A 26,801-nucleotide genomic window follows, 5' to 3' on the forward strand; every position below is an offset into this window, starting at 1 on the left:
GTGACGAGCCTAAACGAGCTGCAGCTTGCATGGGGTTATACCTTCTTGCTTTTGCTTTCCAACATGCCAAGTGCTAATGGACAAGCATAAAGTACGCTTTTGTGGTTGAGCTCCTGTTTCTCACTTCTGCGCAGGGTTTCTGCCTCAGCTTTCTGACATCTCTGGATCGCAGCTCCCATGCTGCTGTAGAGTCAATGATTCGCAAGACTCTGCTGGGCTCCAAGGTGCCTCGGGCACCACAGTCACCACGTGGTGTGAACGCAGTGCAGATTGAAGGTTATTGGGTGCCCACAGGACCTCTGGAGCCACAGGACCCCCCAGGCTATGTGCTGACTGCCACAGTGCGGAACAACCTGCGTGACATGGCCCGAGCAGCCGCCTGTGGCCGCCACCCTGTACTCCTTCAAGGAGAGACATCAGCGGGAAAGACCAGCCTTGTGCGCTGGCTAGCAGCCCGCACGGGACACGTCTGCGTCCGGGTCAACAACCATGAGCACACGGACCTTGAGGTGAGCCATAGTAAAAGGGAATTACGAGCGAGCAAAATAAATTATGCTCTCTTCTTTAAAGCATTGCGTGCTGACCTTTTGCATTTGCTTGGGAAAGTGGGCGTACAGTGAAATCTCGACACAAATTCCTCATTCTTGTGAAAAATATTTTCATCACCTGAAATTCATATCATCATAGAAGAAATGAAATCTGCACGTCAAAGCCTAGTTTATATATGATGTGAAGAAGAACATGGACCCTTTCGCTGGACGCTGACGAAAAGGAAGCAGTCTGTGAAATTGCTATCGCGCAGATCATGCTGGTCTTGATCACCCCGCTTCCTCTTCGACCTCGATGCCGTCCTCAACGTCTTAAACCTTCTTCTACATTTGGTGGAGGTGCAGCTTGATACCCTTGCCTCACGCTGGAGGCCCAGCACGCTACTGGCACCTCGTATGTCCGAAGACTAACACCCACCGGCCGCCCTGATGACCCCGCTGGTCGTCTGCTCTGGCTTCTTACGCCAGCGAGACCCTGCGTTCTTCAGTGGGACTGATGGCACTGACTGTGATGACTGGCTTGCTTCATACAAGCGAGTGAGTTCATACAATAAGTGGCGTGATGACGCCATGAAGTTAACGAACGTCATCTTTTATTTGACTGGAGTTGCCACCTTGTGTTATCGTAACCACGAATCCGATATCATGACTTGGGACTCCTTCAAGGCGAATCTTATAACCGTTGTTTGGTCATCCTGCTGTACGCAAGCTCCGCGCCGAACAACGCCTGCACTATCGAACACAGCGGCTCGGCGAGACATTTACAAGTTACATTGAACCGCACTTCACCAGTGAACTACATTGTTGAGCCGCTTACGCCATCTTCCGATTTCTGGCGCTATGGCCGTGAGACTGTACATGTACACTGCCTTAAGCCGTTCTGCGACACCATTGTATCTTCGTCCCCTTAAGTCGCCAGGATGGCTCTTTTTCCTCTGGGGGGCGTTGTGAAGAAGTAGATGGACCACTTTGCTGGACGGTGACGAAAAAGAAGCAGTCTGTGGAATTGCTATCGCGCAGATTGTGCTGGTTTTGATCTCCTCACTTCCTCGCCGCCCTCGACGTCGTAAATTAAATCTTCTTCTACAGACTATAAATTCTTGACTCTGATGCACTAGGCTGATGCAAATTTCCAAGTGCTTAGGACGCGATTGATGGCAGTGGCATTGGGGATGTACAGGCCATAAGGCACTACTTAGTCTTTGTGGTATGGTCTACGTGACTGAGAGACTCTGCCGCTGCCATGCCTCGGTCTTGCTATGCCGCCAATTTGTTTCTCGCTTGGCGACGGAAACGACTTGGTCTTTCTTGTCTACCCTAACGTTGAGCCTTCTAGCAGGCATGAGGTCTGACTGACTGCTAAGTGGTTAACAGCTAGGCTGCAGGAAGAGGGATAAGAGAGACAATGGCAATCCTTCTGGACACCTTTGAAGCATGCAAGGCGAGATTGAGAGCAAAAAATAAAAAAAAGTAGCAGCCACTCAGGGATACGAGCAAGATGTGGCAAAAAAGAGCTAGACCATTGCTATGTTGAAGTAGGATAACATGAGCTAATTTCACACTCGGTTTGTTCACCTCACCTAATAAGTAGTGCAATAAATTTTCTATCAACAGTTCCTCTCTCTGAAAGGCAATTTTATTGATTGTTTTAATCTAGAATATTGATACAGACAGTAGTCTAGATATATTTGGACACACCTGTCATGCTCAATATCATATCTAGGGGCACTTCTGATAAGATGAACAGATTGTCTCACCCCTTCATGCTCATCTTACTGATTGAAATTTTTTGTGACTTTCTTAGAATTCGTTTCGACTGTAGTTACATTACATTTTCTGTTGACCTAAAACCACAATAAGGAGAGCATTTGAGGTCCAAGGTATTGTTTAGTGGCGTTATGTTATACAAATAGAGCCAAAAATTTCTGCTTGCTTGTGAACAGTGCCTTAGTCGATACACATCCTGTTGCAGTTTTCTTGTGGCATGGAATGCTGTGTGGCTCTGGAACTGACAAATGCTCTGCTGCTTTTGGGCATTGTTCTAAGTGCCTTTTTTTTTTTTTGCCACCTGGAGAAACTTCTGCGAGAATGCTGATGTGTTCGTGGCAAAGAGTTGAAAGATGTGGTCCAACAACATTTTGAGAGCATTTTATGAGGTGATTTTTGGGAATTGAGAAGTAGGAATACATGGTGTGGTATTGGAGCTTAAAACTGTGCTCAAATACTGAGACGAAAATGAAGAAAAACTTGGGCCAAGCTTCAGAGCCCTGCTGAGCACCTCATGTGAATTTGTGGAGGTGACACGGAGTAAAATTTCTAGAAGAAAGTTGTGTGTGGTACTCTTTTGGCAGGAGTACCTGGGGAGCTATGGAGCAGAGCCTGGCACTGGTCGATTAGTTTACAGAGAGGGTGTCCTAGTGCAAGCCATGCGCCAGGGTCACTGGATAATCCTGGATGAGCTCAACCTGGCATGCTCGGAGATTCTGGAAGCCCTGAACCGAGTAAGTGCATCATTCTCAGCCTGCAGCTGTGCCACTCCAACTAGCTTGAAATTGCAAATTTATTATTGGCAGAAACCCTGTCACATGTTATGAGCTGCAATTTTTTTCAAGTGAAGAAGGCCCCCATCCACATTTAGCTGCTTATCATGAGAAAATTACAATATGCAGCTACACAACTAGCTGTATGCCACAGATATCATGCGCCCAAAGTTAAAATCTTCCAATAATCCTGTGCTTGGCTGACAGTAATAGCTTCAGGGTGGTGCTTTAAGTATGTGACCCATAGCTGCTGGTGTGAGGTGGCAGTCGCTTTGCTTGCTTACTTTTTTGCTTGTTTTCTTGTTGAAGGCTTGATGTAAACTGATTTCACGTGCATTTTAATTTCAGGGTGTTGTATGGTAATAAACTGTAGGGTGTGCAAAGAGTGATTTTTAGCTCAAAGTGAGGACTTCAGATTGCTTTTTTAACCTTCTCAGATGCCGATTTTGTGTTTTCATTGAAAGTAGCATACAGTAAAAGTTCCTCAATTCAAACTTCGGAGTACTGGAAGAACAAATTATGAGTATCTGAAGTTCTAACTATAAAATGACCTTGAAAAAACTCGCAAGAGTCACTTGCATTACAGTAAATTTATTTTGGCCCTGCCGGGGTGGCGCAGTCGTTACGGCGCTCGATTACTGCTCCCAAGGATGCGGGATCGCATCTCGGCCTCGGTGGCCGCTTTTCGATGGTGGCGAAAAGCCAGGCGCCCGTGTGCTGTACGATGTCAGTGCATGTTAAAGAACCCCAGGTGGTTGAAATTTCCGGAGTCCTCCTCTATGGCGTCTCTCATAGCCCGAGTCGCTTTGGGACGTTAACCCTTTAACCACCAACCCCAAGCTGTACTCGTCATGGCAGATCATACCAAAATCGCCATTGATGAGTTACACTCGTCTGGCCCGATATTGCAGTGCTGCCATCTCGAAAGACGAGTTACGGTCGTCAGTTGCATTGGTTGTGATTTTGAACACTAGAGGGAGATGGTAGACCATGAAAAACGCTTTTTGCGCCTTTGGCGCCTAATTGAAAACTCAAAAGAGTCATTTCACAATGCGCATGCACTGTGGGAAAGCCACCCTCGTGAAGTTTTTTCTTTTTAACTTTTAGTGTTAATTTTAACCACAAACCATTGAAGTAATATATTTTCAGAACCATAATTACACAGAGAAAGTTATGGTCACTTAAAAAAAAAAATTGCCGATTTTGGTACGTTTTTCGGAAAATAAATTGGTGGCTTAAAGGGTTAATCCCCACAAACCAAACCAAACCAAATTTATTTGTCGAAAAATTGAGCAATGGTCACCTGGTTTTTAGGTGAGAAAAGTGCGACAATGACTGTATTTTTCATTTTCATCAGTGCTTTCTTGCGTGCTCACTGTCGGGAGCGTCAAAGCGTGACTTTAAAATTGTAAGGGCCTCCCCATCATAGACTGTGCGGCGCTGTACAGCCGTGTTGCCCTCTCACAGATAGCCTGTATCACGTGTGAGGCTTCACCGCATGAAGCACTGAACAGTAGTTGATGAGTGCACATCAACTACTGTTCATAGTAGTGGAAGAACCATGCGTGGAAAATGCCCAGTACCACCAATGATCATGTCAAATGCCATACGATTGCTATCAGTTAGCTGGCTTAAGTGCGGCTAATAGTTTCTTTACCGCGGATTGGTGCAAAACTAAGTCAGCTTAATTTGGGAGAAGAGGCCGTTCATGTTTCGTCACGCTTGCCGTTGTGCACGATCAACTCTGCAATACGATCGCTTATAGTTACAGGTGTGTGAGTGTTCGAAATTTTCAGTACGAATCGAATATGCTTGTTATTTGAGTCATATTCAAAAATTTCTGATTACACGAAAAATTTTCTAATCACTTTGCCCACACTGCACGTTTCACCGCAATGCTTGACTGCTTGGGCTGTGCAGTGAGGCATCCTCAAAACATGACGGGGCTTTCCCTTTTGTGAAGAGGGTCTTCCCGACAGTATGCGCAAAGGGAAGCACTTGTCAAAACAAGAGGAAAACGTTGTTCTTACTTCAGCTGGCACCCATCGTACAGGTGTTGATCAGATGAAATTACTGGGATGCTAACGGTTTTTTGGCAGCTTTTTCCAGCTTCATTGGATAGTTTGAGCTTGCAGTTAATTTGGAAATTTTTCTGTTTCCCTGAGGTCAAATTAATTAGATCTTGCTGTATTCAGCAGTGATATGACAGCTCTGCCCTGTTACATGCAAGTATTTCTTGTAGAAAAACTGGTACTATATGAAATCCTGTATGAAACTTAGACTGGATTTCAGCAGGATGTACATTTCTGTGAAATTCTAGTTTAATTTTATTTGCAAATACCAAGTGAATTTTGAAATAAACAAGACAAACGGTGCTGTGCTAATTTTGAATTTTCGATAGTTTTTTTACTGATCAGATATTTGATTAGATATTTGAAGGCAATTTTTTTGCATATTCATATTTGATTTGTATTAGAAAATTTGAATATTTGCACACCTCTACTTAGTACCAACCATACCTGGACGGGGCTTAGCTGGTGCAAGATTAACAGCGCTCATCCGACACCATAGCTTTACTTGGGTATTGGCTGTGACTGTGCCGGCAGTAAGAATTATATTTGTATTTCCAAATTTACAAAAGTAGAATGTGAGCATTTAGTTTTAAGTCTCACAGATCACATGGAACAGAAAGTATGGCCACGGACGGCTATGCCGGTCACAACATTTTTTTGGCTTTACCCATTCTTCCATGGTTTTACCTGGTCTTATTTTCTCTCTCCATTTTTGAGGCACGCAGAGTCTTAGCTATGCCACCCTGAAACTAAGAAATCATTGACAAGTGCAGTGAACTCAGCTCGGAGTAGTTCACTTTGTGCACAGTTGTGCATAGAGCGTCTAAACAGGTTAAACCAAGTAGGGCCAAATGGTGCAGTTTAGTGATTTTAAAACCACATTTTTTTATTAGGCATCAGTTCATTGTAAACATGCAAAAACAAGGAAGAAAGGTAGTAACGGTGGTGTCGTGGCATTATGAGGCTTGACATCCCAAATCAACTCAGGTTATGAGGGTGTTGTAGTGGAGGGCTCTATATGATTTTGACCACCTGGTGCTCTTTAACTTGCTCTGTCATCACATAGTGCGAGGGTCGTCCACTCTTTGTGTGAACGCTCGAACACATGGTCGCTTTCTTCGGAGCCACCGAGAGTCCTGAATGGCAGCCCATACGAAGCACCACCTCTAGGTCTCTCAAAGTCAGCCCCACTTTGCTTCAATGTGTGCCCGTGTCAGATGCAACGACTTTTCGAAGAGAGCGACCACATCTTCGCGTGTTTGTCCTAAGAGTGGATGACCCTGTACATGGGCGCCTTGCATTTCACCTCTATTAAAATGCAACCGCCCACCGAATTCCCGATCTACTTCAACCGTTGCTATTTATGTCACATGCATGTGGTAGCCTATTGGCAGTAGGGGCCTCATCATAGAGTACATGACAGAAATACATGGTGGAAATAAGCAGCACTTTTGTTGCACATTTTGTATTACCATATTAACGTAATAGCATTTAGAGGTCCCGTTCTACAGAAAACCTGGCGTTGGCATAGTTGTCATTGTGAACGAACAATCATGAGCATGCCTTTGACACCTGGTAGTTGGCAGATGGCATGGCCAGGTGAGCTTGTGTGACATCACGAGACCAGGGGCCATATCCAGCAGAGGTTCCTTTTGGAAACCGTCCCCTTTCAGGATGACTCCAATTTGACGTCAGCAATACAGCGGGCGCTACCTCGCGAGGAGGACAGGAAAGGCAGCGGCCAATCGGCAATGGCACAAACGTAGGCGTGTCCGCCACGAGCGTGCGGCTTTATCTGGGACCAAATACATGTACCGAAGTGATGTTAAGCACAAAATAAACCTGATAATGGCATAGTAATGCAAACTTAATACTAACAGACTTAAATATTGTTGGAAACTTCCTGTTAACAACTGCCGAGCAGGTTTCTTGGCTCATGAGTACCTTTTCCGCCGCTAGATGGTGTCGCACATGTGGCGGGCGTTGTCGTCTGCTTTCTTGCGCACAGCGAAGTTCCGTCTTTCGCATAGAATGGCAGATATTTTAAGAACTAGATCTACAACGCCCGTAGTGATGCAGTCATTATTACGCTAGCTCCATGGCCGAAAAGTTGCTGCCGCCGTCGCGGGTATGAGCGAGCTGATTGATACGGGCACCGCGCCAGCATGACCGCCTGCCTATGCAGCAAGGCAGCGTCCTCAACCTTATCGGCTGCTCAAGTGTCGTAAGTGTGTGTGAACTTTCCATGAATAGCTGTAAATGTTATGGGGGTGTTCGTTCTCGTAGAGAATGCGCCACGGGGAGGCTAGACGCTACGGTCGCCTTCTAGCCCCGACGTGCCAGCCCTAGCAGACAGGGCTGTGACCCCCAACCCGCGGTGCGAGAAATCGCCACTGCGGCGGGTTCGGGCCAGAGGGGACAAACACCGAGTTGCGTACTCGAACAAGAGTTTATTGCACTGCTCGAGTACACGGCAAGAGAATAGCAATTAAGAACAACCGCCGTGTAGCGAGCGAAAGCCGCGTACGGGGGTGCAATAACAACCACCTAATGGGGAAGCGCGCCAAGGAGGTGAGAGGAGGAGTCTTCTCACCTGACACTGCTTCTCGCTCGCATCCCGTTGCGGTAAGAGCCTACGGTCAGCGGGCGATTCTCGGTGACGGCGGTGGTCTCCTCGGCGGAAATCATGAACCGCGCGCTGCGCGCCCATTCGCCGAAGAACCCCGAGCGAGTTGCTGCAGTCGCGCTCCTCGACACGGAACGGGAGAGGAGGTCTCCCGGCTACGCCGGCAGGAAAGAGGGAAGCCCGCGGCAGCGTCGCTGCAGTCCCGGGAGGCGGCGGGGGGTGGCCAGCGTGCCCTCACCTCCGCCAACCTCTCTGCCAGCGCGCGTAATCACGCGTGTTAATTACGCGCGGGCGTTATAATGGAGGAAGGGGATTGTGAATCCCCACATCCCCCCCTCCTTAAAACCGCCGTACGGCTAAAAGTAGTCACGTTCACCGAGGGATATATCGAGGGGGCCGGCTAAACGCCATTTAACTTTTAAACACAAAGAAAACCGTTTAAACCCAAAGAAAAGTGCCGATATATAAAAAGTTGCAGACAGCTCACAGCCACGGGTGTCGGAGGGGGAGGCAAGGCCGACGACCACAGGAGACGACCTTGGAGCTGGGGACACACGTGCGGCGGCCGCAGGTCCCGCTTCTTCACCGTCACCGGGCCAGCCTTGGAAGTGTCGATGGCTGCAGGCGTGGTGCTGCATTCATCGTCGGTCAGCCAGGGAAGCCTGCCGGGGGACGGGCAGGAACTGCGTCTTTGCGTTGCGTAGCGTGTTGCAGGCCCCCCTCATCGGGTCGTCCGCTCGCTCCCGGCCGGCCTCTTTTCCCTCCGTCGTTGACGCCGCTGATGGCGAGGGCAGCGGGGCGCCAAGCTGCTCCCGCTGGTGAAGTCACGGCCGCGAGCACCGAACGGCGCCAAGGCGGGCTCTTTGCTGCAGTTTTCGTCGTGCTGGACGCAGGGGCCCGTTCCACGAACTCCGGCTGGCTCGCTCCGTAGCCGACCGGAAACCGTTTGTCTTGGCCCGGTTGACGGTGACAGCAGGCTCTGGCTGCGGGAACGCCACTCCTTGGACGGCCTGCTCCTCGATGCTGCAGTGGTCGTCGTGGCCTCCGCCGGCTCCCCTCCTTGCTGGCTGCAATGCTGTCTTTTCCCTAGTTACATTTTTTTTCTTTTTCAAATCTACCCCCGCTCGATCTTTTCCAAGAGAAGGCGCGTGCTTGCTCTGGAAGCAAAATGCGCTGAATATTAACAGAGCGTCCCATCTATATTCAGCACAAGAAATTACTCCCTGCGCATTGGTCAGAGTACGTCTGCTGTGGGCGCAAGTCGTAACGAGGCGCGATGCTCGAAATCCCAAGCCTTGCCTCTCGCTGCAGCTGCCTACTGGTGGGGGAGTGCGTCCTCCTCGGGCCACGCAGCGGGGCTCGGATTGCGGTGCGCTTTGTGTAAAGTCTAGCGCCGCCATCTTTGCTTGCAGCTCTGTCGCGCGTCGGCGTGTGCCCAACGCAGCAACCGTGGCGTTGTTGCAAACTTATAGAGCAAGTTCTACCCATTCGACAACGTCACCATGCACATCACTAGGCAGCGAAATGACACAACCTGAAGAAAAGTCTTGGGGCCGTTCGCATGCTCAGCGATGCACATGTGCGATATAGCTCGTCTCAGCGTGACCAACCTCGAAGGACTCAGTGTATCCTTCGCGTGGGGAAAGGATTGCGCAAGGTGCTGTAGTACTGACGGCAGGGATCCAACGCGCTCACAGCAATACAAGCTGTGTATCGCCCGCACAGGCAGCAATACCAGCGTGCCCTTATGTGCGCCGCGGCCGCGCCGCTCGGCTCCCGGAGCCCGTCGAACACTGGTCGACAAAATAAAAGAAAAAACAGGATCCTACCGCGTTCCTAAAGCTCCCTTAAGGCTGACTAGGCTCCCCACTGCTCTGATGGAATTAAAACGGTCAGCACTTAAACTCAGAGAAGCCGGGTAGGCCGGCCCTTCTCTGAGGCTGCGAGCCATCGCGACGAACTGGCTAACGGGCGCGGCAGAAAGGATAGTAATAACACTTCTCATGCCTTCAACGTGCGCGTGCTAAAGTACATACGCTACAACGTTTCCAGTTCTCCCGTAGAGCATGGTAAGTCAAAACACTACGAGAGAATGCCCATCACACCAGCGTCCGCGCGTCACCCTGCTACAGAGCGGTGGAGTCGTGTGTGACATCCTGCTCTCGCAGAAAATTACAAGGTCACAGTGGCTAGCGTCAGCTCCTGATCTCTCGCAATAAGAACAGTTAAGGTGGTTTTGCTTGCTTGCCGTTGTGCAATCACCACTGCAGTATTAGAAGAGACTGAAAAGTCAGTCCTGCTCACTGCCATGGCTAGTCTATGTGTCGGAAACCCGATGCACAGACACTCGGTTTGTCACACCTCTGGCCCCACGTTGGGCGCCAAAATATGGGGGTGTTCGTTCTCGTAGAGAATGCGCCACGGGGGGGCTAGACGCTACAGTCGCCTTCTAGCCCCGACGTGCCAGTCCTAGCAGACAGGGCTGTGACCCCCAACCCGCGGTGCGAGAAATCGCCACTGCGGCGGGTTCGGGCCAGAGGGGACAAACACCGAGTTGCGTACTCGAACAAGAGTTTATTGCACTGCTCGAGTACACGGCAAGAGAATAGCAATTAAGAACAACCGCCGTGTAGCGAGCGAAAGCCGCGTACGGGGGTGCAATAACAACCACCTAATGGGGAAGCGCGCCAAGGAGGTGAGAGGAGGAGTCTTCTCACCTGACACTGCTTCTCGCTCGCATCCCGTTGCGGTAAGAGCCTACGGTCAGCGGGCGATTCTCGGTGACGGCGGTGGTCTCCTCGGCGGAAATCATGAACCGCGCGCTGCGCGCCCATTCGCCGAAGAACCCCGAGCGAGTTGCTGCAGTCGCGCTCCTCGACACGGAACGGGAGAGGAGGTCTCCGGCTACGCCGGCAGGAAAGAGGGAAGCCCGCGGCAGCGTCGCTGCAGTCCCGGGAGGCGGCGGGGGGTGGCCAGCGTGCCCTCACCTCCGCCAACCTCTCTGCCAGCGCGCGTAATCACGCGTGTTAATTACGCGCGGGCGTTATAATGGAGGAAGGGGATTGTGAATCCCCACAATGTAGAACGCAGGCGATGACACAAGGAATCCGACCGCACTCGTTCCAGTCAGCCACTGTCTGCTCCTTATCTGCTGATGTATAAGGGAAAAAAAACAAAAACCGGGCGCGCATTATTTCTCTCTGGCACTGCAAGAGGCAAATGGTCGCACTGCTGTTGATTGACAGTTCCCGATCGCAAAGTAGGAATCGAAGCGCGTAGAGCACCTTCGCTTCCGACTAGCCCGGCGTACCCCTTCGTTCTGACTTCCCTTCACAATCGGCACACAGTCTTAGCCAAATTCGTAGGAGTTGACGGATTATTTTGTTTTCTGTGCTGTATTTTGAGATCTGTTAAAGCCGGGTAATATATAAAAAACAGAGTCTTAATTCATGAGCCTAAAGTGTTGTTGCAAACACTCCTCAGATATGTAGAAAGCGTCTTGTTTTTTTTTTTTCTGTGTGTGTGTGTGTGTGTGTGCTCTGCCGAGTCTTGTGATAGCATGTTCGGACTCAAGCGGCTGCAGTGTGGGCTGCCGTTCGAGTACGGCCATGAGGATGCATGTGCGGCACAATGTTTACGAACAGTGAGCGCAGAGCGGTTCCCTCTCGAAGCGAACCAATTTGTCGAGGTTCTTTCGCCGGCCGGGAAAACGGTTCCTTCAGAGTGGTGGCCACGCCCCATGACGTAGGCGAAAAACGAGCCGCCACCTCCGGAAGTTTTGCATCATGCTGGACATGAAGACAGGCAGCCAATTAGGAGCGACGAAAGGAACCGTCGCTGGATTTCGCCCTAGATGACATGGCCGAATTGGCTGGAGCTATCAACATAGATGGCTCTTTTGACATGTATGGCTAAAATCTGAATCTTGGCAAACAGTTCTTAGCAGTTTTTTTACAAGCATTTGATAATTCGAACTTTCTAATCATTCAGACAATTCTCCTGGTCTCTCGGAGGCCAAATAAAGCTCCCTTGAAGGCTGAATGAGGGTCCCTTGAAGGTGGTGCATATGTTCGGCTCTGCTGAACAGTGTTCGATACTTGAACTATTCAATATTAATTTCAATATTCAGGATATTTCTTGATTCAATTCGAGAGTTACTATTTGGCATACACTTACCGCTACTAATGAGTGCATGCCTGCCATCTCTGCCAATTTGATCAGAAGACTTCTAATTTATCACGAAACTTTCTGATTGTACTATCACTGGCCTATATCTCCCGATAAGTGGCCTGCTCCGCATAAAAACTTTGTGCCGGTTTTGACCAGTGGCGGTGTAGTGATGATTTCTTGTAGGCAGTGGAAAATTCGCCGCCAGCTGCTGGCTGCGGCACACAGCTGGTGCAGCTGCAGTAGATGTAGAAGATTCATTGGCGTCACCTTCGATCTCGACGCAAGAGTGGCCTCTCAGTGCTCTTGCCATTGAAGAGTTGTTGTGGCGGCTTTGCCCAAATATCATACCATCTGCTCCTCCTGTATATTGTGCTCAGTTGCATGCCTCATGTTACCGAGCTGTGCTATGCCTGACAACGATGTGATAGTTCATCTTTCGGAACCATAGTGACCATCAATGGTAATGGACAGAGTTGCATGCAAAGGGGCTGGTGATGGTTTTGCATTAAAAAACTAGGACAGCGTACTAATCAGTTTGTATCGGCTGCGGAGTCGTAGCGAGAACACTCAGCAGCTGAGAACACTCAACAGCGGCATGCAGACGTTTTGGGTGCACACCTCTAGTCTCATTTCATGCTTGCCGTTGCTGCTTTTGGGTGGTGGTAGGGGAACTTTATTTCTAACGGATACAGACGAGTGACCCGAATGGCTGCCCTCTACTTAAACGACGGCTGCTATCTCTTGGGCAGTGGGGGCATTTTCAGCTAGCTGGATGAGCTTTATCTGTGTCCGCTGGTCGGGGCTGAGCAGTAGAGCCTCCCAGTGATCAGAGCTGCGTATGAAGTGGCTCGCAGGTAGGGACTTTGGGCATTTGCAGGTCATATGATTTAGTTCGTCTTTGGCATCACAATTTTTGCATTTGTCTGAATAGTGTCTTTCCAAATATAGGCAACATAATTGGAGATCTGGATAGGTATTCCTTCGAAGTTTACGCCATGCTTTGGCCTGGCGTTTGGAGAGCATTTTGTCTGCAGGGGGGAATCTGAGTCTGGCAAACCTGTAATTCAGCAGGATTTCTCCATAAGAAAACAACCTGTCCTTGCCGGAATTTATAGTAAGTGGGCTGCACGACCCAGCTCGGAGGTACAATTCTCGAGCTAGGTTATGAGCCGCCTCATAACCAGCAAGGGAGGCATGAGCAGGCGTCCAGATTAAGCAAATGCACCATGAGGGCTGACAATTTTGCACAATACGCGCTGCTTGTCGGGTGATTCTTCCCAATGTGTAATTACGTATCGCCAGTTTTGAGTCGCTGACTATGGTTTCTACCGAGAATCCCGCAATGGCTACAGCAATGACTGCTTCTTCTCCAACATGTGTGTATTGAGTACGTATAGTGCCCCAGTTATGACTTTACCATGTTCTGTGGCAACCACAGCTACCATCTTTCCAGCCGAGGAATCTGCTGCACTGACATACACCACAGATGTATCATTAAGAAAACGTTTGGCCAAAGATTTGGCTTTCTCTTCACGACGTCCTGCATGGAAATCTGGGTGCATGTTCCGAGGTATCGGGGGGATGACCAAAATCACCCGTATATGTTTGGGAAGGTCAGTTGCCAGTCTGCCTTGTCATTCGTAATTTATGCCTAGTGTAGACAGAACGTATCTGCCTGTTCATCTGCCTGATAGCTGTTTGTATTGTGAGATGGTGACCGCTTCAATAATTTCACTTAGGGTGTTATGAACACAGAAGCCAAAGACTTTATCTGTTGCTGTGGGAATGGGAAGTTCAACTGCTTGTTTGATGCATTTTCTTATTACGGCCTCCACTTTCTTGAGTTTAGATGTAAATAAGGGCATATATAGGCTATGCGACTGATCACAAAGGCTTGTACTAAGCGAAGGGTATTCTCTTCCCTCAAGCCGGACTGGCGGTTAGTAATGCGGCGGATGAGTCGCATAATTTGCTGCGAGGTTCCTTGAAGCTTTGGAATTGCATCATCATTGAAGCAGTGTTCTTTTAAGGTTAGGCCCAGGATTATAATTTAAGTTTAGGATTTATAGACTCATTGGACAGAGTGCATTTGGCAAGCACTCGCAGATTATGACTAGCAGCTTACCGGTATCGCTCAAGAGGAAAGTATACAACAGTTGCATCTTGCCTGTACTCACCTATGGGGCTGAAACGTGGAGGCTAACCAAGAGAGTTCTACTTAAGTTGAGGACAACCCAGAGGGCTATGGAACGAAAAATGGTAGGGGTAACATTAAGAGATAGAAAGCGTGCAGAGTGGGTGAGAGAAATAACTCAAGTTAACGACATTCTAGTGGAAATTAAGAAGAAGAAATGGACATGGGCAGGACATGTAGTGCGAAGAGAGGATAACCGATGGTCGCTGAGGGTAACAAACTGGATTCCAAGGGAAGGAAAGCGTAGCAGGGGGCGGCAGAAAGTTAGGTGGGCGGATGAGATTAAGAAGTTCGCAGGGGTCAAATGGATGCAGCTAGCACAGAACCGGGTTAAGTGGAGAGATATGGGAGAGGCCTTCGCCCTGCAGTGGGTATAATCAGGCTGATGATGATGATGATGATGATGATGATGGACAGAGTCGAATATATATAAACCAAGTGCAGCTGCCTTTCTTAGGCACTAGTTCGCCAAATTAATTTGGTTCTCAGTGTTTTTTTGCATGCTTGCTATCTGCTGTCTGCGGGCAGTTATGCATACAGATAATATTGGTAAAGGCATGGTTATGCCCATATTTTTTCTTACAGGTACTTGATGACAACAGGGAGTTGTTTGTTCCTGAAACACAAGAAGTAGTGCGAGCCCACCCGCACTTCATGCTTTTTGCCACCCAAAATCCTCCAGGCCGTTATGGTGGTCGAAAAGTGAGTGCTGAAAATGTACCTTTGAATTTAATTAATCTGAAATCTTACACCTGAAATTTGCTTAGTACAACTTACACTCACTTGAACTGCTTATAATAATACTTTTATAGCGCATTATGGGTTGTAACTAGAGGCTGGGTTTTATGCAAGAGAAAGGTATGTTTTTAGCACCAAAATAGGCAGTTAAAATTATGTTTTAGGTACTATGTGAAGAAAGATAGGCATTACGGTTGAACCCGAATACATCAAACCCAGCTGTAATGGTGTAGCTATAACACTCAGAAGAAAAAAAAAAAAAAAAAAAAAAAAATATATATATATATATACACACACACACACACACATACATATAGGCACTCACCTAAAATCTGGTCTTTAATGACATTTAGCTCACACTAAACTTGCTTGTTGTTTTTCTGCAGGCTCTGTCACGTGCCTTTCGCAATCGGTTTCTCGAGCTGCACTTTGAGGAACTGCCACCAGGGGAGCTGGAAGACATCCTTGAGAAGCGGTGTTCTTTACCACGTTCCCTCAGCGTTAAGATGGTGGCCGTTATGACTGAACTTCAGCTGCGCCGGCGTGAGACAGGTGTTTTTGCTGGCCGCCATGGTTACATGACCCTTCGTGACCTTTTCCGTTGGGCTGAACGATACCGTCGAACCCCTGACCCTGGTACCTTCTTTGACTGGGACCAATTCCTGGCTAATGAAGGTGCGAGTTTTAATGTTTGGCTGTTTATCTAACCTTATTTGCAGCTTTCTTTCACTTTTTCAATATTGTATGACTGTCCATTGTTTTGAATGAGTTAAATAACCTCTTATGGTAGTAATGACACAAACAGGTATAGAATTTAAAGCAAATGATTAATGGTGAAGCTGTGGCTGCAAGGGGAAAAAAGAAGGTTAGCTGCATCAGCAGAAGCATAGATGCATAGTATATGTTGACCTCTATGTTCGGCTTGTATGAATTGACTCGGGATCTCAGGCATTCACGTATGCTATTTTTTCTTTCAACAGTAGATTCATTACCTAAAACTTCATGGGACGAGATATTATTTTGAATTATCAGAATTGCACTTTAACGCTATTCAAGACTCAATGTGGTTTGCTTTATGGGTACATCTGTGCATACAAATGCTATTTGGAAACATTTTTTCTGTGAATACACTACAAGCTAGCACAACATAAAGTATGGGTGGAAGGCAGTATTATGTTTACTTGTCCAACAGGCTCCAACTTTATGCGTGGTTAAAATATTTATCAGAAATGCACTGATTTCCCAACAGAGTAACTGCATTATCAGGACTTCAAGGAAGGGGAGGCAAAAAAAAAAATCTGGAGGTTTAATTATTGAATGGCTACAGAAAACACAAAATGAACGTTTTGCACTGTAGAAAATTTAATTGATAAGGAAAATATGCAATGATCATCTGCTTTCGGATATCAACAGTGTGAAAAGGATGATATTTCTTATTCAGTCATGATGTTCTGCATGTTAACAGCAGGGAATATTGAAGCAGAACTGCTCCAAATACGCTCCCAAAGCATCGCTGAGTGGCGCTGTGACTCCTGATGGGCAACATCATCTGTGACAGAAAAGCACGAACTGGGACGCTGCCGGCTCAACCCGCTGCCTTTAAGGCATGCGTCACACGCTTTCTCTTGCACGTGCATGAGCTGGTGCAGGCGCATCGCGACATGCTGCCTGTATAGGCTTCCAAAGCATCGTCGAGCGGCGCTGCTGCCCCTGACAGGGAGCGCCATCTCTGACAGAAAAATAGAAACTGGGGATACACGCAGCGGCACCACCTAGGCATCCCGTGAAAGTTTTCTCCTTTTGCTCGCTCGCTTCCGTGCACGTGCAGACGTCTCGCGCTGCTTTGTCACGCGAACAGAACAGCACACACTCGACGCCGCCGGTTCAGCTCGCTGCCTTCACGGCGTGCGCTGTGCGCTTTCTCGCTCACGAGCACGCACCTTGACGCGCCCCCGCAGGCGCACCGCGAAATGCCACCTGCATTCCGTCTTGATTGGGCAACCTGGCGCGTATGTTCATGAAGGATACTTAATTTATAAGCGGCAAACTTTTTATTCACGTCTGCACTGTAAAGCAGACATCAGACAAGGATGAGTAAATATTGATTGTGAATGCGTCCCACGTTAGCAAAAACATAGAAAGTGCATCTCGAGGTAAGTCTTCGATGTAATTATATTGTCGTATATAATATGTTTAAAAACTGCTAAAGTATCATCAGTACTAAGAAATAAAGTGGCCCGTTCGTTGGCCATCGTTTTGGCCTGTAGCATGCGATCTATATACAGATTTGTTTTTTATTATTACGACGTTATCAAAGGAAATCTTGCAGTAGAAGAATAAGTATATACAGCAAACCCTCGTTAACTCGAAGTTGTAAAATCCTGGAAAAATTTCGAGATAAGCGGAGTTTCGAGTTAAGCAAAATGCCAAAAATTCTTGGCGACAATCCCTGGCGATCAGCTGCGTGACTCCGCTGCCAATGCCTGTCGTTGCGGCTAGTGCACACCGCACGGAGCAACGGAACTCTGCAACAGAGGTGCGTTTACAGCATTGCTTTGTTATCGCTGCCTCATCGTTCGATCAGGGGGAGTATAATTACGCTATATCCCGTTTCTAACAATAAACAGCAGGATGTATGGTAAAACAGTGATGAATTTTTTTTGTAATGCATCGCGTGTAAAAAAATAAAAAAAGGTCACAGCTCAGCGGTGCGCTACTACACTGCGATGCAAGCAACGACTTCCTCTTGCTCCTTTTGAAAATTAACAATATCTAGCCACACTGGTCTTTTGATTTTCCTTTACTACCCTACCAAGCTTTTACTGAATTTTCTCGATGCACTCATATATGCACGGATCAGACGAAGTGATTGTCTGCAGGTTCTTCGCTCAAACCGGACTAGGAAAACCAATTTCACTCGAACAAAAAAAGAAAAAAAAAAAAAAAAGCCAGGACGTAAATTGAGTAGCCCAAAGCCTTCTGCAATTGGCTGCCTAGCGAGCTGCTTCTAGGTGATATGCGAAATTTTCTACAAACACAGAACCTGAGCGCGGCAGCGACGAGTGAAAATGCTTTGGCGGCCCTCGGCCCGTCGAAGCTCCACTGCACAAAGGGAGCTTTTGTAATAAACGCAAAAGGATTCTCAGGAAAAGCTTAACTTTAAAAGTTCTTGAAGGAAGAACTGAGTAATGCTTGCCCGCTTCCCTTTGGCAATCCGCCTGACAAAAGAGCCCTCGAGCTGCTAAACTCAGTAAAACACGTTGTTGGGCTAGTTGGTGCATTGCATGAAGTAAGACTAACCGGCCAAGAAGACGCACACAGGAAAAATCGACACAGAAAGAAAGAGGCTGGAAAGAAACCAGCCTCTTTCTTTCTGTGTCGATTTTTTCTGTGTGCGTCTTCTTGGCCGGTTAGTCTTACTTCAAGCTGCTAAACGCGTCGCATAAGCCGTTGCTTGCCGCCGCTGTATTCAACATTGTTGCGGAGCAAACGTTGCAGACTCCACATACACAATAAAAATCAGCCAATGCTTCGTGCACATAGCATGACGAAACGGAACCACACAATCACTAAATCGCTCTTGTTGGTATGCACATGCGGAGGGCAGCTGACCGAACCATGCCTGATGAGACCCATCAGCCCTCGCACGCGATCAGCGCTCACGTGACTGCTCCTAAGGTGAAAAACGGCTGCGTTCGCGGGAATTTTGTATTCACTCTTCGAACATGACGTTCAGCACCTAGTATAAGAACAAAGCGCTCGCTCAGAGCCCCTATCACCTTTTGGTAATGAGCTTTGCTTTCGGTCCTTGCGTTCAAAATTTCAAGATATCCGCATTACGCCCAAAAAATGCTTCAAGATAACGGGAGCGAATACATAGCACCTGTGGGAGGTGAAAGCGCAGTGTGGAAAATGTTCGACTTACCTGATTTTTTGGGATATGCGAGTTCGTGTTAACGAGGGTTTATTGTAGTCGGAAGGAGGGGTTTCTTCAAAGAAAAGAACGCTAGCCATCTCATAAGCACATGCGTGCTCCGTGCGCTGCACGTGACATGACCGGCTTGCTGGCTCGGAAGGCAGGTGAAATCCAAGCTTGTACTACAAGTGTTTTATTTCGGCTCTTATTAAATGCTTGTGCTTCATTTATGATAATATATTTGGTTTGCACTCACGAACCTTGTACGCGAATGGGGTACTCGGTGCGAGTAGTGTCAGTCGAGCCATAGCTAGGATCACTTTTATACTGCACTTCCGACATATCTTCGTTAATAATAATAATAATAATAATAATAATAATAATAATAATAATAATAATAATTTGTTCACTTATTGGCCAATTTGCGAAAATTTGTAGAACCGTCTCGGCAAGGCATGTTTTCCAATGCCGCCCCCACCCCCGAAAAAAAAAAAAAGGCCTCGTTCCTAGATATTTTCTTAGTCAATCTAAAAATGAAAAGGCAGCTGTGGACACTTAGGGCACATTCACACATCAGTCTCGATCGCGGACGTCGCATCTGTTGATTTGGTTGCTTTTAGAGCACTCACAAAGCAGGGAGAGAGCACAGAAAATCGGCAAAACTAGACACGCGGGGAGCAAAAAGCAGGATAATCTTCCATCCTCTTCACTTTTTATGCATGGTGTTAAACCACTGTACTTTTTTTATACCTCTCCAAGCCGTATTTGTCAACTGTCAACATTTCTGAGTTTACGAAGAAAGGGGAAATTGGCTCTTTTCATTTCCGCAAAGAACGCGAGACTTCTCAGATTGCTGTCATGCGGTTGGAAAACAGGTCTTGCGGACACACTTCCAAAGGAATCTGCAAAGTTTCACACGTGAGCCTCGTCTTTTGGTGCTTCGTCTACTATTGTGGCTTCCCATGACACAATGCTACTTAGTATATCCGTTTCGCATCAGCGGAAGTGTGTTTGTATCGCCAAATAACTGCTAGGCGCAGTGCGATTGCTGCGCGTGCACAGGAAGCTAGCGGAGCGTCTGCTCCGACGAAGCCCCATCGTTTCACATTTCGCCTCCACGCCAGGAATGCGGCGCAGCCGTCGCGCGGCGAAACTTGAGCTTGGGTTCCCTATTCCGTCTTGATGACTGGGCAGCCTGCCGCGGATTTTCAAAAAGGAAACTTAATTAAAGGCAGGAAACTTTTTATTCACATTTGCACTGTAAAGCAGATGACAGACTGTGATGAGTCGCCATTGATCACGAAATGCGTTTGCCACTTGTGCGAAAACAGTGTAGGAAGTGCATCCTGAGGTAAGTCCGCTATGTAATTATATTGTCGTATATGCGAAAGTATTATCAAAAAATGTTTGAAAGAAATGCTTAAAATATGCAAAAGTATTATCAGCACAGTGAAATGAAGCGTCTCACTCGTTGACCATTCTTTTGGGCTGTAGGATTGGATATATATGCGTTTTTTTTTATTACGACGTTGCCAAAGCAAATCTTCCAGACGAAGAAAAAGTATACAGTCCGAAAGAGGTGCTTGCTCACGGGCACGAAGGCTAGCAGACTCAAAAACATGGTAATGTATAGGCACGCGTCCTCCTCATAACCGGCTCGCTGACTCCGGATGCAGGTGAAAGCCAAACTTAGTGAAAACCGGTGTACTAACAGTTCATTTTATTTCTCTTCTTATTAAAATGGTTATGCTTCATTTATGATAATATTTGGTGTGCACTCATGAAACCTGTAAGGCGAATGCGATGCTCTGTGTTAGTACAGTGTCGATCCAGCCACAGGTGCGCTTTCGATATTGCGGTTGCGACATATTTTCGCTATTGGTCAATTTGCGGATATCTGTAAAAGCTTCTGAGTACGGTATATTTTCCAACAAAAAGGCCTCGTTCCTCCATATTTTCTGTGTCTTCTTAGAAATTGAAAGGCAGGTGTCCTTTATTAGGGCACATTGCATGCTTTCAGAGCTTTCCCAAAACAGGGAGAAAGCACAAAATCTGCAAAACAAGTCATATGCAGGGAGAGAGATGGGAAAGAATCTTCCATCTCCATTTTCTATGCGTAGTATTAAACCATTGTACTCTTTCGATACCTCTCTAAGCTGTCTTTGTCAACTGGCAACATTTCCGAGTTTACGCAGGAGGTGGAACTAGGTTTTTTTTCTTTCCACAAAGAATGTGAGACGTCTCAGAACAAGACCGTTCGGATGGAAAACAGGGCCGGCTTGCACGATAAAGTCCGACCTAAGTCCAGACTTCTTTAAGACGGCTCGGGTTCCGAACGCTTCGTTTCGGCTCGTATTCAGCAGGGTGGTTTCCCTGAACGCCCTCAGCAGCCACTTGGGGCATTTTACCACGGAACACAATCTTAAGCAGCAAAAAGCAATGGCACGTATTTTATGCAACGCAAGACTGACGGAATGCTTACATCTTACAGCGGGGACAGGGCCAGCGCATCCCTGTATTTCCCTAATTTCTCTACTTAGGTACCTGGCGTCCTTCTGTTTTAACTAAGATGGCACTAGGGTCGTAATCGTGCAAGTGACTTATTCAATTCAGGACTTAAGCCCAGTCTAGACTCCAGTCTTAAGCAGCCATGCTAGCGGCCTATCCTTTCGATTCAGTTAAGTCTGGACTTAACTAAGACTGTATTAAGATAGTTTCTTGCAAACAGGCCCAGGTCTTGCGGAAAAGTTGAAAAAGGGATCTGCATAGGTGCGCACGTGAGTCTCGTCCTTTAGCGCTTCGCTTGGTGTTGTGGCTGCCCATGACACAACGCTATTTAGTACTTCCGTTTTCCATCAGCGGAAGTGTTTCTGTATCGCCAAAAAATTGCCTGCTGCAACTTGATCGCCGCGCATGCACAGAAAGCTGGAAAAGCATCTGTTCCGGTGACGTCCCTGCATTTTAAATTTTGCCGCCACGCAAGCAATGCGGCGCTGCTGTTGTGTGGCACAACTTGAGCTTCGGTTCCCTATAGTGAAGCCTTCCGCAGCCTACTTCACACGCTGTGGTTCCACGTGGACATGGGCCACCAACCACCTGCAGTTTTGAATGGCGCACGAGCCGATGCCCCGATCAGTTGTTACCACATGCACACAAAATCACCGCAGCGCTCACTCAACCTCCGCAGGGAGGTGAGCGATCGCTGTAATGACACAAGCCTCCAAATTCACAAAGGAGACGTTTATTGAGCGCTTTCCTCCAGCAATACGTACAAACACTCGGCCACTGCATCCCTGGAGTGCACGAATAGCAAGGCTCCGCTGCACACATGAAATGACGAGGAATGCGCGCCACAAGCACGCAGTGGCGGGCTATGATCTCTCTTTCGCGGTGGCCCAAGGGCCTCTTTGAGAGAGAGTCTGCAACCAATACAAGGTACACCTGTCGGGGATCGCTGGACCCCAACCGACAGGCTCGAGCTCCACTCTAAGGTATGACCCGGAGCAGGCGAGCTCGAGCACACACTGGTCTGTGCGGCCAAAGGCCAGCAGACAAGCACAATAGCGTACGCACCTTGTGATGTCTCGGAGGGGTCTCCCTCTAGGCCCTGCTCGGGCTGGTCGAAGCTATGCCGTGTTCCTGCCAAAAGGCGCCAATGAGAAAAGCCATTGGGACGGGGGGGAGCTTTGGCCAAGCGACAGTGACAAGTCGTCCGGACACCTTTTCACCGCCTGAGGCAGGAGAAAGAAGGAAAACAACAGGAGAGCGTGTGGCAGCCGTGCAAAAAGCAACCACTGAAAGCCCGAATCCCGCTACGTGAGATGCAGTAGCAGTGGAGCCTCCTCACAAATAGCAGCACTTGTGTTGGAATCGCTGATCCCAACCTCTTGTTGTGATCACTGGAAATGCATGCCAATTGCAGTGGGCCGTACCTTCTAGAACAACAAAAAAAAAAAAAGTGCTGAGACCAAGGAGGCATCTATTGCTGCAGCAGTAGCAACGCTAGTAACAGGGCGAGTCCTACACTATGGGATCAAGGCATTTGGCATTTTAGGAGAAGTGAATGATCGCTTTTGTTGTGTTGCAAAATGTACCGTGGCCGCAAGAATTTAAACAAATACATTGTTCTCCCGTTGGCAGGATACGCCCTCCTGGCAGGACGAGTCCGCCGGTCTCAAGAGGCACAGCTGGTGGCAGAAGTGCTCAGCAAAAAATTCAAGCGGAAGGTGGACCCTGAGCAGCTGTTCTCCAAACCACCTTGTGCAGTACCCCCTTCGGGCTTTGAACATCTTGTGTGGACCGCAGATGCTCGGCGCATGGCTTATCTCCTCCAGAGAGCACTGCTGTTTGATGAGCCTGTGCTACTGGTTGGAGACACTGGGTGAGCTGTCCATCTTGTATATCCAATATTCATTCATTTCAACACGCTAGCGTTAAAAGGCCTAATTCACCAGAAAATCCAGCATCGGTGTTACAGCATTGTTGGCATTGGCTTTGTGCGCAAAAATGCATGATGGTAGCGGTCAGCTGACACGGTAGGGGCTGATTGTTTGTAGGGTTGTGCGATATCAGGCAACAGTGTCACACGGGCCAATTTGGCAAGGGCCTCCGACTCCAGTTCAGATGGGAGGAGGAGGGAAATTGAAACCTTCATTATGCTTGCATTCCGAGTCAGACATGGCTGCCCCTAGGCTCACACAGGCATGCTTACATGGCTTGTTTATTTGGGGCTTTACACCTATGTCCAGTGGCTTACACATAATATGGTAACTTACAACTGTATGTAAGGGTATTTGTAAGATAATAAGGGCACAAAATAAAAAGTATAAGAAATTTGCGTATAATACGAACCCGCATATAATACGAAGTGCAATTTCGGAATAGGAACAAGGGAAAGAAAAAGTTTTCATCAGCATATAATGCGAGCGAAGAAAAACCAGCAAAAGTATTTATTTGTGCAGTAAAATCTCGGTGATACGAATCCGGTTGATGTGAATTTTGGGATGATACGAATTCGCGAAATTCTTCGGCCAGAGTGCATTGTGTACAATGTGCAAAATTTCGGATGGTCCGAACACTCTCCCACACCACTATGGATGATACGAATGAACGAACTGTGACCGCAACCTTGAGTGCTACGCACTGCCTGCACTTCGTTGACTCCGTGATCACCAGCAGTGCTGTATGTATGCATCACGAGCAGTTTGCGGTGACGCGTGTTCCGCACCGCGCCGACGTCGCTATTTTTTGTCTGCGATGGGTGGACTGCCCATCGCCGGCATCGCGATCGTTTTCCACGCCACGAAAGGTTTGCAGTCGGCAACGCAAGCGGCGGGCGCGCACGGGCCACACATTGTAGACTTCGCAACCGCTAGTCGCGCTGTACACATCGCGAGAAGTCTACGGCGCCGCGTGGCTGGCACGTTGCCGTCTCTTGTCGTGCAGTACGCTCCGCGAGAAGTCCGCGGAGGCCCGCGACCCGCGCGTCGTGATCGACTGTCGTGCTATGTGCGCCGCGAGTGACAAGCTGTGACCGCGCCCGTAATAAACCTTCTCGGACGTGAACAGATATGCGTGACTGCCTTTCCTATGCTTCTGCATACTTATTTTCATTCGTTTTGATGATACGAATGTTCGGATGGTACGAATTTTTTGCGACCCCATGAGATTCGTATCACCGAGGTTCTACTGTATTACATTTCATGGTTGTCCTGCAAATCGTACACACATGTGCTTTCGCGTCCAACCAAACCCTGCACCAGGCCACCAGTCATCGAATAATTCACGGACCTTCATGTACTGGTTCGCTCCCATTCTCATGTCGACACGCTTAATCAGAGAATTTTGCCTACCACGAGAAGAGCAGCTCTTATTTGCCCCCGCAATTAATCATGGAAGTCACAAAGTCCTCTGGCTGTTCTAAAGCGAGTAGGCCAATTCCATCTCAGATGCTGGACGGCAGCACATGAGCTGCTGGCCATCGTGAGCCACCGTGCTTGTGCCTGTTCGCGTCTAGCACCGTGTGCAGGCATGCGGCATGTGTGGACAGGAATTGTTCTCAGATTCGGGGTTTTAGCGATCGTCATTGTTTGGTACTATATCTGCTGATAGTTCCTTGCTGGAGACATCTTTTTGTAGAAACTGTTTTCGGTACTCTAAATGCGTTCAGTATCCTGCATTTGTCGAAAGCGCGACCTACGCGCTCCATGCGAATGCTTGTCAAGCGTCCGCTATCGGGCTGTAGGGCATGGCCAGCATGGCTGGAGAGGCCCTTTATAGACTTCTTCAAAATGTTGAGTGATCCTCCTCTACATCATGCGAGGTGCGATCGATCTCCTTCCGGCCGCGGGCATCGCGGACGTGAGTGTCGCGTGGTCAGTGTGAGGAAAACGAAACTACAGTGAATTTCACTCTAACGAACCCATCGAAGAAGTCAGCCAACAACACCGCTATATAGCAGCTCTTTTCGCTGGAAGCCTGATGCTGATAACGCTGAATAATAATGAAGCTAGAACTGCCAATGAAGGCTGATATTTGTTTGGGTCCGCATATAATACGAGGCGGAAATCTGAAATGATGAAAGTGGGAAGAAAAAACTCGTTTTATATGTGGGTTTTTTACGGTAATGATTGAGTGAGTAGCAAAGTTCATGTAAGCAAATGAGATTCCACAATGGAAGCCAAGGATGGGGGAAGTGCTGAGCTTGAGTGCCCCCTTTGCCAGTTTTTATTCTTGTCTAGGCATGAACATAAATTTTAAATATGTGAGGTTGTTTTTGAATGATGCATTAAATATATGTACCAAATCTGGCGATCTGTATTTGCTTAAAAAAAAAAAGCACTAAAAATTTGACGTTAGTGTGCGTATTGTGGAGTCTAGTCTAAGATGTCGTTGTAAGGGGAAACAACCCATTCTGACATCTGAAATGCAGCCACCTTGCGTGCAGCTGCCATAGACATGAGTAGGCTGATAAGAACATTTCATGCAATAAATTTCAGGCTGGCAAGTTTGAAAAACAAAAATTGGCTTGACCTGCACTTTAGTAGCAGAGGGGTGGGATAAATTTAGAGAGACAGGGGGGGGTGAGATTGGGAAGTTTGTGGATATCAGATGGATTCGGCTGGCACAGGACTGGGTCAAAGTAGATAAAATAAATGTGAAGGAAAGCGAAATGCAGAAAAGGCCGACTGTTTAGCATTTCCTTCATGTAAAAATCCGACGTGGGCCACAAAAAAATTTGACAGTATTTCTCGTTGGATTTCAGCAATTAAAGTTCAGTTAGAGCTTTACTGTCCTTCAAATTCTTTTTGTTCCGGTGCTGTGTGGGTTTTTTGTGACCAGTTGGAGGCCTTGTGGAGAGTGGAGGTGACTTTATTTTTGTGCAATTTCAAAACTCTCTCTTAAAATATGGTTGTAAATAAGGTCTACCCCTGCTCTTCTGCTTGCCCATGCTGGCAGGTGTGGCAAGACAACAGTGTGCCAGCTGCTGTCTGCACTCGAAGCTCAGCAGCCACTCCGCAGTGTGAGCTGCCACCTGCATTCAGAGGCAGGTGACCTGCTGGGAAGCCTTCGCCCGGGCAGGGAGCCTGGAGGTCCCCTTTTCCAGTGGGTGGACGGTCCTCTGGTGGAGGCAATGCTGGCTGGTGCGCCTTTCCTGATTGACGAGATCTCCTTGGCGGAAGATGCTGTGCTCGAGCGGCTCAACAGCCTGCTTGAACCCGAGCGGACCCTGCTTCTGCCAGAGAGTGGGCGCGAGCTGGTTGCTCGCCCAGGGTTTCGCCTGTTGGCCACCATGAATCCCGGAGGAGACTTTGGCAAACGGGAGGTGAATACTGTCATGTGGCTGTGACAATGCCGGGTTCACAAAAGAATACACAAGCATAGCAGCACTGAAATTAGCTCTTTATTGGGATGACTTGAGCCCTCAAAATAACTCACTAACTTAGCGGCAGTTATGGCAGCAAACATGCTCGCTGGTTGTCGAATTACTAATGCCT

General features: G+C 47.9%; 1 protein-coding gene across 3 annotated transcripts in view; it reads left to right on the forward strand.

Annotated features, from left to right (window-relative positions):
- The window catches only part of LOC146207283 (midasin), a 261,721-nt gene that overhangs the window by 49,985 nt on the left and 184,935 nt on the right, over positions 1 to 26,801 (forward strand). For all 3 annotated transcript variants that reach the window (XM_084581249.1, XM_084581150.1, XM_084581196.1), the window contains exons 16-21: positions 135 to 509; positions 2,900 to 3,049; positions 14,736 to 14,852; positions 15,275 to 15,563; positions 22,945 to 23,185; positions 26,263 to 26,629. In XM_084581249.1, coding sequence (XP_084437375.1) covers positions 135 to 509; positions 2,900 to 3,049; positions 14,736 to 14,852; positions 15,275 to 15,563; positions 22,945 to 23,185; positions 26,263 to 26,629 — 1,539 coding nt within the window. The remainder of the gene's footprint in view (positions 1 to 134; positions 510 to 2,899; positions 3,050 to 14,735; positions 14,853 to 15,274; positions 15,564 to 22,944; positions 23,186 to 26,262; positions 26,630 to 26,801) is intronic.

The sequence above is a fragment of the Amblyomma maculatum genome, chromosome 1 (assembly GCF_055883805.1).
Source record: "Amblyomma maculatum isolate TAMU_Amacu chromosome 1, ASM5588380v1, whole genome shotgun sequence".
In the NCBI taxonomy this organism is placed as follows: domain Eukaryota; kingdom Metazoa; phylum Arthropoda; class Arachnida; order Ixodida; family Ixodidae; genus Amblyomma; species Amblyomma maculatum.